This window comes from Hirundo rustica, chromosome 14, assembly GCF_015227805.2.
Source record: "Hirundo rustica isolate bHirRus1 chromosome 14, bHirRus1.pri.v3, whole genome shotgun sequence".
In the NCBI taxonomy this organism is placed as follows: Eukaryota; Metazoa; Chordata; class Aves; order Passeriformes; family Hirundinidae; genus Hirundo; species Hirundo rustica.
The window spans coordinates 9,026,659-9,038,107 of record NC_053463.1 but is presented as its reverse complement, the minus strand read 5'-3'; the positions used below and the strand labels follow the sequence as shown (position 1 = coordinate 9,038,107).

Below are 11,449 nucleotides of genomic sequence, written 5' to 3'. Positions count from 1 at the left end.
TCTTGAAGCTTAAGATGTCTCAGTACTGAAGCCACAAACTTTCTGTAAGTGCTTCAGGTGGAAAAAAAAAAAAAAACAACCAAAACATTCTCTTAGTAATAAAAATGACCTAGAAATGCTTTCTAACGCATGAGAGGTTAAATGGGAGATACAGGACGCTTTGCCTTGCAGCAAGACCTCAAGTCCATTAAAGAAGAGGTACACAAGTGATGCTCACACTCATGTGACGAGGTGCTGAGGGACCTCACCTCTGCAGGTACAGCCACAGCATTTTAGTGGCATCTTCCCCAGCAAACTCATCTTTGGTCCCTGCTCTGCCTGACTGAGGTGGAGGCTGCAAACACGAGCAACAGCCCCAGCCCGAAGCTTTCCCACTGCCAGGGGAGGGAGGGCTGTACAGCACTGTCACAAACAGTTCTGTTTGCCTAATGAGCTTATAAAGCTCGATTGCAATCATAGTGAAGTATGAATGAATAATAATTAAAAACAAAACAAAAAGAAAACCTCCCCAAAGAACGTCTTTAAAATGAAAAGCATGTGTTTTCCTAATTTCAGTACAGAGCAGACGGCTATGAAATCAGAAGTGCAACAGATGCTTGTGAAATCTGGAAGCCTTTTGCATACGGCTATAAAATGTAAAAACTGACCCTTGGTAAAAAGTGCTTTATAATAATATAGAATTTGTGTCTTATGTCTGCGAGAGAGAAATAATCTTCTGTAGAGCCCAGTCCTATGCCAGCCAAGGGAGTCCACTCCATTCCTTGTGCCACTTTCTTTTATTCTTCATAAACCCTAAACAAAAAAAGAGCCAAGAGCAGCGTGTTTAAGCTAGGAATTTAAAAACTCCATTTCAAATAACAATAATAATCATATAATAATAATAAACAACCCCAAAATAGTAAAACCCCAAACCCCAGATTTTTAGCCTGTGCCTGAGTAATTTGGAAAGCAAGTTATTGACTTCAGCAGTCACCAGATTGTTACCGATATCCATAAAGTGTCTGGGAGGAGTGTTAGACTTCGACACTGTCACATCTTAGAGCCATGTGGGGAGTGACACACTCTGCCACAATTATCGGGGTAAATAACATGAAGAAATCCACATCTACACATTCACTTTAAATGCTGGAAAATTCATATCTCATGTACAAATATTGAAGCTTATCGTGAGCTGTATATGGAGAATACATTCACAATATCTGTTGTTTGCAATAATATTACTCCATTTCATTTTTCTAGATTGTTTTCTGACAGCACAGTTTGATGGGTTCGTCTGTCTGTGTGTTTCCTGAGGGCACAAGCCTGGGGCTGAGCATCATTCATCACATTAATGATGGCCTTATGTAAAAAAAAAAAAAAAAAAAAAAAAAAGGAAAAAGGGGAAGAGTGTAAATATGTGGTTATGCAATAGCCAGGGCTTCCCCATGCTCTGTTTGTGAAGCAGATGCAGGGAGCTGGCAGGAATTTGGGGAGATGCCCAGGGGCTTGCTGTGCCCTGGCATCGCCTGAGGCACCACCAGCACCCCTGGGCCTGCGGGGAGAGGAGCCTGCCGCTCCCTGGCCTTACTTGAGCTCCCTTTTGGGAAGCAAATTCCCCACCAGATGAGGAAGATGAGGGTTTGATGGACTGTACTGTGTGTGGAGGCTCTTCCTTGGCCATGGCTGGAGACAGGGCAGGAGCTGGGCTGCTCCCCTTAATTACAGATGGGGACAGCGCCACTGGCCATCAGGAATTCATGTCTCGCTCTCTGTCTTCTGTCTATGACTTAGGAAAAAAACAACCCTCTTTACAAGGGAGAAGCTGTCAGAGATTTTTATCAGAAAATTATCATTTTTCTGGGCATGATACGCTAGTTAAAATTGGCAAATACCTGCGTCATCAAGTATTGCTGATGTTGAGGTGGTGTGATTGGTGGTGTGGGACAGGACTCCCTCTTTCCATCTCTCCTGACTGCTTTTCTCGTGACTGTGTGAAAGTACTTTAGCTTTTCATCTTGGATTTTTACACGTAGAAGGGAGGTGAGTGTATGTAAATAACCGAGAACGTCAGCTGATGAATATTTTAACCAAAAATAATTGCTATTTATAGTCAGAGCAGCCTAATGCCAAAATAGAAGCGAGAATCGCATGTGGCAGGAAAAAATTAATATCAAGAACACCCATTTAAAATTGTAATTTTGGTAATGAAATACAGTGGGCTGGATGGAGCACTTCCCAGCGTGTGCATTTTTCCTGTTTTTTTTCTATTTCTGAATGCTGCTGGTTGCCTGACTCGCCTCCAAGACCCTCAGCCCTTCAGCCAGCTGGCACTTACCTGCCTTTCTCCTTCCATACTCGGTACCACTTGAGCAGCCTGATGGTGTTCTGGCGCTTGGGGTTGAGGCAGTGCTGCTGCTCCCCCCTCACCCGTGTCCACAGCGTCACGCTGCAAGGCAAGGGCACAGCTCACAGGACATGAGAACAGCCTCTGCTCCCATCCCATCCCATCCCATCCCATCCCATCCCATCCCATCCCATCCCATCCCATCCCATCCCATCCCATCCCATCCCACTGCATGCCACAATGGGCCAGCAGGGCAGGGAAAGGCTTTTCCAGCTCTGTGCTTTATGGCAGGTATGTGGGATTTACTGGGATAAGGAGAGAGCAGCTGTTCTCCCTCAGTGCAGGGCATTCAGGTTGTACCAGATGAAGACATACCCACTGGTTTTAATCAGTGGGTTTGCTCTGCCTAAGACTTAAATATCCTCTTTTGAGCCTAATTAATTTAATTAGGGCTCATTCAGGCAACCACAAGGACGTTTCATGGGAAGACAGTTCTGTCACACTCAACAGTACTTCATCTGAGAGAAATGATCAGAACTGCTTCGGTGATTATTTTTTTTTTTTTTTTGTTCTTAATTCTGTAGTATTTTAAATACTTGCATGTGGCAGAGTGTTTGTGTGCCCAACAGCCAAACTCTGATCCTCAGCATCAGCCCCGGGGGCTTCAGCCTCCTCTGATCACCACCTGATCCTGCTCTCCTTGCCATGGAGAGCATGCTGGGAGACAAAACATGGCAAAAGTCTTTTCATCATTTGAGGTTCCTTCCTGGAGGGCTCAGTGAGGCTGCCACAGCTGAGCTGACGTGAGGGATCTGGAGCTGGGTCCCAACAGGACAGCTTTCCAGAAACATCAAGACTGCCTCACTTTTGGGGCTCAAAATTGAGAAGTTTTCAGGTTTTTTTATTAATTTTGTGATTAAAAAAACCCTGAAAACATCCAAAAACCAACCCACAATGACAATTTATATTAGAACTAATATTTTTCTGGAAATGCCATCCATAACAGGGAAAACCAGTCATTGGTTTATCTAAAACCCTATAGCAGAATTAATTAAATGCTGCTAGAGACTTGAGTATGATGGCAGAAACCCAGAAATACCTGTGTATACTGAAGGGCTTCTTTTATGGTTTGGTTCAGAAACGAAGACAAAATGCCTTGCAGACTTTCCCAGCTCACCCTCCTGGTGCCTCACAAATTAAAACGTGCTGCCTGCATGAACTGAACTGAAGGTCTCAGCACACTTCCAATTTCAAGGTTTTACAAGCGGTTCAAGTGGGACTTTTTATTCAATTAACCTTCTTCCCTGCTCCCCTTCTCTGCTCCATCTCCAGCTAAGGTCACAAAATATTATGGTGTAATTTTCAGGCTGTTTTCTGGGAAGACGTGGACTTTTCTCCAATGCATGGGAAAGCAGTGGAAGAGCCTTTAATACCTGCAGGCATCAGAAGGGGAAGGGTCAGCTAAAAACTGTGGACTAACTCTGTTCTAAGGATGTTCTCAGCCAGCTCCTCTGAGAGCAGGGTGTGCTTCAGAAGGGGAGTTCCCTGTAGCTTTGCATGATGTGAGTTTTAAGGGATTTGAGGGCAGAGCCGTCTGCACTGGCTGATCCAGACCTGGGCTTGGGTTTCTCTTCTGACAGACCATAGAGGATATTTCCAGAAAGTGGTGGACAAGATGAATTGCAGGAGGAGAGGAGCAGGAACACATCTGAAAAGCTGCAAGCCCTACATTTTCACCAGAAGCAGAGAAGCACACTCTGGATTTACCAGTCTGCAGTCTGAGCAGGAGGAGATCCATGCTTTGCCTCTCAGGTGAACTGCCTCTTTCCTCAGGCTGAGATGCATTGCTTTGACATCACACGTAGGTTTTCTGCTTTGCTTCTGGAGGATGGGCAGCAGAAATGTTCCCAGGGAAGCCCCATGGTCCTCTGCCATTCTCACAGTCCCTGATGGATGCAGGGTTGGGTGGCAGCGTGTTTGGGCACCCTGAGATGACCTGGACTTGCTTTTGGGGATGCTGCTCTGACAAATGTGAGGGAATGCCTAAGAGGTGCTGTGGGAGCTTCTGCCTGAGGAAGGAGTTGCCTGTATGGGCTGCAAGAAGATGTTGAGAGATATGGAGAGGGGAAGAAGCACCAAAACTTACACCTCCAGTGAGATTCCTCCAGTGGGATTTGTCCCTTTGCTGCCCAGGGCTCGGTGGCTGCAGCCTTCACTGTCGTGTGTCTGAGTGTCCCTGTGCCAAAATTCTCCCCAGTATGTCCATGCCTCCAGGGCTGTGATAAACACCCTGAGTCAGCCTGGGACCCCAGCACCCTGTGCCCTCACACATCTCATCTGCAGGGGTGGAGGGGCTGCACCTCTACCCAGTCTGCATGACCTCAGGGATCCTGGCTCTGCTCCTTTCATCCCAGGCTGGTGTGGGAGCTGCTTTTACTGCCCCTGGAGAAAGGCACTACTGTGAGCCTCAGCCATCAGCTCTTCTCAGCCTGATCTATCCCCACACTCTGGGATGGGGCAAAACATGGGTGGGGGTGTTTCAGAACATTTCACGTAGAAGGAGTTAAACTTCCCTCCTGTTTTCTGCTGCTTCCCCTCATTCCAGGAGACAGATAGACTCACAATTACTGCTAGATGTACCATGAATCTTGATGGGTTTTAACTAGGCTGAGGGCTCAGTTTAACTGTCTCTTACCCCGTGGCCCAGCTCTGCTGGGGGTTTTGGCCTCCTATCTGCACTCCCCATACACACTGTTTCTCTATCCAGCAGAATTTATATCAGGTTTCTGCGATATGAGAGTTTTAAGGAGGGCAGGAGGGGACGCAGCTTTGACAACTCGTTTTAGATGATCACTGCAGCAACAAAAACTCAGTTGCAGGAATTTAGCTCCTCTGTGCCGTGTCCAGAGAGTCCCGGATAAACTGGTTCCCAGAATATTAATTTCAGTGCTTTCAGTGCTGGGTTCAGGCTGCATCAGGGTAGCTGGAAAGGCAGTGATGGCAGCAGGTTTGCCCTGCCTGCCCCACAGACACCCCCAGTGATGAGACAGTGATGGGACAGTTCTGTCCCAGCAGCTGCTGCAAACCCTGGACAACCCTCAGCAATAATATTGCTCGACATCTGCCCTGTCAGGCTGGAAAAGCAATAGCTTCTACACGGCATTCTGGCTTTCCCAGATTTCTGATTAGAAGTAAAATGTTGCATTAACAAGATTTATTTCACACCCCCTGGTCACCATCTGCTTTTGGGCAAATAACTGGAGTGGGATGCTGAGAGTTAGTGTCCCTCTATGACATCATTTTACTATTGAAGGGTCAAAGCAAACAGAGAAAAGCTGTGAGGAGCCGATTCAGGCAGGGCTGCTCTGTAAGAATTTTTCCATTCAGGTCACCATCAGCTGGTTTGGGCTTCAAGGACGTGGGTCTGATGTTTCCTGAGCTCAGCATTGCTCACAGCGGCGCTGCTTTGGCCCTGGAGGAAGCCTAAGGAAGCTCGAATCTCCGTTCCTTCTCCACAAGCCCTGTGCTAGCCTGGCCAGCCGTTCCGTGTGGGAGGTCAGTGGTATCTCCTGCGGTGTTTGTGCCAGCTGGATGGGCAGATGCCCCGTGGGCATTGCAGGGTGCTGGAGGTGGTGTGCAGCCTGCACGCATCCCCTTGTTAGGCGACTCTTCCGTGGGGGAGCGCAATGCTGGATCAAATCAGTCCGTGGTGTCCTGGCCTGTGGCTGATCTTGGGACCCTTTTTCCCCCTCTTAGGTGGCAGGGGGGCTTGGTGCAGTCTTTTTGGATAATTTGCCCTTCTGGTTCTTATCCAGCTGCATCATGTGCTGGTTGGATGGTGCATTGTTGGGGGAATCTTAAGATATCCAAACACGACAGGAAAAAAGCCAAACCCACCCATATTTAAAATCTAAAGACACCCTCCTTTCTTAGCTACTTATGTAAAAAATCCCTGTACCTGCCTCAGCTTGGTTGCCCTGTACATCAGTTTGAGATTTCACAGCAGCATTGGTCCTGACTTGCAGGGACACTGGGACAAAAACATTTTATTACAGGCTGAGTAACCCCCTCAGGTGAAGGGGATTCCTCTGGTACAATGCAGGCTGGGGCAACTCTTCCTTGCAGAAACCACCACGGACCAAGCTCTGCTCATGTTTATTCTGCATGCTGAGAATAACTTGAGTAAATAGTTCTGAGTTTTGTATCAGGTGGCTTGGAGTAGAATTTGTCCCTATTTTCACTTGAGCTAATGATAATTTTTTGCTGCTACCCATTCTGGAAATACTTATTTGATTAAAAAAAAAAATTGTGTCAAAAAATGAAACCCGGTTTCATTGCATCTTTTTTTTCCCCCTCATCTGATGCAGCAAATTACTATTCCCAGGAATTAGCATGCCAGGGCATGAGGAAAACAAAGAACAAAGAAGGAACTTGCAGATAAGGTGAAGCAGTTCAGCTGACAGGAAAACGGAAAGCAATAAATGAAAGAAAACTTACATAATCATCTCTTCCACGCAAAACGGGTACCTCGGTTTTATTTCCAGCTTCCGTACATTAGAGAATCTTATTTTAGGACCTTTTCTTGAACACTTGCACTTCACGCCTACAAGAGAAAGCACTTTCTCATGCGCCTGCAAAGCCTCCTGCATACCAAGCGTCCCTTCTCCTCCAGCCTGTGTGCATCCAGGAAAACTTCAGTTTGCTCTTTTAAGCCTTGGTGGGAAAAGACGATTTTTTGAAACTCTTTTGAGCTTAAAAAGAGATTTTTTTTTTCCTTTAGTATATCCCAGGAAAAGGTAGTGACTCCCTGGGAAATATGTTTTAGAGCAATACATATATATTCTGGGACTTTGTAAATAGCAGATTTTTTAAAGTGCACCTGCTGTGAATAAATATAATTGTATTTAACAAAAGGAAATTAAAGAGCCAGAACTCACTTTAAGCTGAACAAGCAAGTGCATGTTTGGGCTAATTTCTCATTCACTCGTGTCTCACTTGGACTTTGTAGGACTTTGAATCATTCCCCTTGCATGGATGCTGTGGTGCAGTCATAGCCAGACAAAAGCTGAGCATTTTTAAACCATCACTTTTGTGCACAGCAGAAAACACAGGCTGTGCCACCACCTCACATCCAGCTCTGCTCTATTCGCCCTGAAAACCAGCCTCAATTCCAAAGGAGACGCTTGAGCTCTGTCCCTGAATAACGAAGAACACGGCATGACCTGCCCCACTGCGAGCTCTTTGCCGTGCAGTGAAGACACAAATGAAGACACAACTTTATCCCTTGTATTTTACCTCTACCTCACCTTTAAATAACTTGCAGCTCCCTTACTCACTGATTCCCTACACGCACCTTTCCTGGGTAACTCAGCCCAATCCAGGGCTATCAAGACACAAACACAAATTACCGGAGAAGAGGTTTACACGGGAATAAGCGGAATAAACCACTTTACCTTCCGCGCTGGCCAAGCACATCGCGATGAAGACCAGGAGCAGAGCTGCTGTCAGGAGCTTCATTGTGAGACACCAGGTACCCAAGGAGACGCCGGGGGTCGATGTGTTTGTTGGCCTGGGGTTCGTCCCCCCGATCCCGCTGTCCCGGGGCTGTGTCACCAGGGAGGGGACGGCGGAGCGGCTCCCGGCGGAGCGGCTGCCCGGCGCTGCCTGCCTCTGCCGCTGCCTTCCCTTCTCCTCCTTTAAAGCGGTTCCCGCTGCCCTCGCTCCCGGCTCATTAATATGCAGAGCAACTCCGCGGCTCCCTCCGCTTCCTCAGCCCCGGCGGGGAGGGGGGGACCGGCACCCCGGGGGGGGGAACATCCCCCATCCCCGCCCCGAACATCCCGGAGGGAGCGCAGGCGATGGGGCGGCTGCTTCTGCCCCTGCCCAGCTGGGACCTTCTCCATCAGAGGAGGAGAACCCAGGAGGGGGATGCGCGTGTTTGTATGAATGAGGCAGTTAGCTGGAAAACCATCCGCCTTTGAGCGGTCCAGGGATGTGCCCGAGCTCCGCGGAAATTCCCATGCACCTTGGAAATAAGGTTTGGAGAAGTCTCACCTGGGAAAAGGTGTCACTTTTTGTCACAGATTGACCTAAATATTATTTTTTTCTAGCTTTAGCAGGCTTCCAAATCTAAAGGAAAGTTTAGTGAAACGAATGGGGGAAAATATTCCTAAAAGCGTGGTTAGGTGGGTTTAGCATGTGGAATGCTTCAGGAAACAAGCTCGGTTTACGGTTGCTTTAATGAACACTCGAACGATATTCTGCTCCATGAATAACAGGGTCGCAACACGCAGGAACTTCATGGGCGTAAATACACGTTCCTCCTCCCTTGCGGAGTCCGTTACTGATTTCAGGAACAACTAAAGAGAGCATCTTTAAATCCAGTTTCCAGATTTTTGTCTAAATGAAACGGGTGGAGATCAGAGCGGGCTCTAATCGCCTTCCCCGCAGCGTGTTCCAAGCAGACCCCTCTGCGGCTCGGCGGCTCACCCCAGCCGCGCTCCCCGCTCGCACACCCATCCCCGTTACTAGAACCGAGCGAGCCCGGCCGCCCTGCGCCCTGCCGGCTCGGCAGCGCCTGGGGAGGGCTCGCCGCGCACTCCCAGCTCCGCTCGCATTTCCAGTTTCCCACATGGCTTCGTTCCTGCCGGCTCCCGCTGGCAGCGGCCATCCCGCTGCGTTCCCGGCCCGGGTGTTGGCAGGCTGCGAGTACAGCCCTACCACACACAGGCTGCACGTTGCGCGCAGGCAGCTGCCGTGTTCCTGGCCCTGGCTCCCATGCGGGACGTGCCGACACGCCGGGAACAGCCTGCCCGCACTGCCCGCTCCGCACTGCTCCGCTCTGCCCGCTCTGCTCTGCCTGCACTGCTCTGCCCGGCCCAGCCTCTGCCCTGCCCGCTCTGCTCTGCCTGCACTGCTCTGCCCTGCCCGCTCTGCCCTGCACTGTCCTGCCCGCACTGCCCGCTCCGCACTGCTCCGCACTGCTCCGCTCTGCCCGCTCTGCTCTGCCTGCACTGCTCTGCCCGGCCCAGCCTCTGCCCTGCCCGCTCTGCTCTGCCTGCACTTCTCTGCCCGCACTGCCTTCACTGCTCTGCCCGCACTGCCCGCTCCGCACTGCTCCGCTCTGCCCGCTCTAGCTCTGCCTGCACTGCTCTGCCCGGCCCAGCCTCTGCCCTGCACTGTCCTGCACGCCCTGCCCGCTCTGCTCTGCCCTGCCCGCTCTGCCCTGCCTGCACGGTCCTGCCCGCTCTGCCCTGCCTGCACTGTCCTGCACTGCTCTGCCCTCTCTACCCTGACTGCACTGCCCACACTGCCCGGCCCAGCCTCTGCCCTGCCCGCTCTGCCCTGCCCGCACTTCTCTGCCCTCACTGCCTTCACTGCCCTGCCCGCTCTGCCCGCACTGCCCTGCCCGCTCTGCCCGCACTGCCCTGCCCCTGCCCTGCCCCTGCCCTGCCCGCTCAGCCCTTCCTGCCATGGGGGAGCACCGGGGGCTGCACATCGGAGACAAGGCTGGGGACGCTGGCTGACGTTGCACGGAGCTTTTGGGGTGAAAGACCTGCTTCGGGGCTGTGAGGCTGCTGCTGGTGCAGTGGAGCAGAGGGGGAAGCTATGATACAGTTTCTGCGGGGCTTTTAATATTTTTGCTGCCCAGCTCTAAACCAGCTCCAGTGGCTCTCATTGCACCCTGCTAGAAATGGTCTGTGGGCTGTGTTATTAAATGCCAACAGGACTCAAGAGAGGTTTATTCCAGAGCCTGGGATGAAAACAGGCAGCTGAGGTATGGAAGGTCTCAGTTCAAACCTTTCAAATAAATTCCCAGTTTCTTAAACACACACACACATGCACAAAACCCCACCCAACCAAAAAGCCACCAACAAGCCCAGGGAGAGTACAAAAGGCTTTTTTCAGAATTACTATCATCTGGTGGTGAAGATGCTCATTGGTCACAGGGGTGAATTGGCTGAAAAGCATGCATGTCCAGAGCTGTAATCCTTCCCTGCTGCATTTTAGGGTAATTCCCTCCTTGCAGCTTTCTCTGCACTGTGTGCAGGAAGAGCCTCAGGGAGAGTAGTGGTAAGGAAAAATCTTTTCCCCTCCCCCTCTGCTATTAAGAATTTGGGTGCAGCTTTAGCTGACGGCAATTTGAACTTTCCCCAAACCAGGGAACTCATGTATAGGCTGGAGAAAAATGAAAGGAAATTTTTGTGCTCTCCAAAAGTGAATCCCATCTTCTTGTACGACTCTTCTCACGCTAAAAGAGCCAAGTTTGTTAAGTATGGAGTAAGCAAACTGCTGCTTTAGTTCCAATTTTCATGTAGAAATGAATGTATCTGAGGTGTGTGTACACATATGGTGACTCTCACTGTGTGCCTGAGCAGTTCAGTGTCTTTATGCCAGGCGCTGTTTTTGACAGTAATTATTTCTGAGAGCTCAAAGGTGCCTCTTGCCTGGTGTGACAGATTTTGGTGGCCATGTACAGCTGTCTCTGACACCTGCTCTGTCTTAGAATGACAATCACAGAAGAAATTCTAGCAAATGATTTGAGGAAAAAGAAACAGTCCCTCCCAAAAAGAAACTCTAGTAATTCAGTTATATTTTCTTTGTGCAATCATGTGCTGAGTTGCTCAGCATAACTGGTGCGCCTGGGGTATCTCCAGCAGATCTGCTAAGCCCTGCAAATGCGTTTTGATGAGCAGACAGTGCTCCACAGGCTGTGGAGGGCTGGCCAGGTGAGCACAGGGCAAGCAGCTGAAGCACCCCTTTCAGACCTCACAAAGCCAGAGTAATTGATCAGGGCTTGGCTTTTGCCTCAGACAAAAGAGGAGTTTCAGAGCAGACACAGTCACCAGGGTCCTGCTGTTGCCCTTGGCTCTGCAGATGGGACATGTTCCGAGAGCCATGCGTCCCCTGGGGAGCATCACTGTACCTGTGCACAGAGCGTGTCACCTGCTCTGCCTGGCTAATTAGAGGGGCATTGTTGCTGCCGAAAGGACGCTCATTTCATCTCATCCTCTGATCTTTTCAGGTCTCTGCTCCAGCATAAGGCTCTCTAGAAAACCAATGCTGAAGCCTGGCTTTGCCTCTGAGGGTGAGACCCAGAGGGACCAGAGGTGATTTGCTACCCTG

At 49.8% G+C, this 11,449-nt stretch overlaps 1 protein-coding gene across 1 annotated transcript; it reads right to left on the bottom strand.

Annotated features, from left to right (window-relative positions):
• Positions 1-544: 544 nt before the first annotated feature.
• Positions 545-8,068, bottom strand: CXCL14 (C-X-C motif chemokine ligand 14). The gene is made up of 4 exons (XM_040078236.2): positions 7,777-8,068; positions 6,821-6,926; positions 2,315-2,425; positions 545-792 (listed from the first exon to the last, which is right to left on the bottom strand). The coding sequence occupies exons 1-4, from the start codon at positions 7,838-7,840 to the stop codon at positions 777-779; spliced, it is 297 nt and encodes a 98-aa protein (XP_039934170.1). The 5' UTR covers positions 7,841-8,068; the 3' UTR covers positions 545-776.
• Between the last annotated feature and the right edge of the window lie 3,381 nt (positions 8,069-11,449).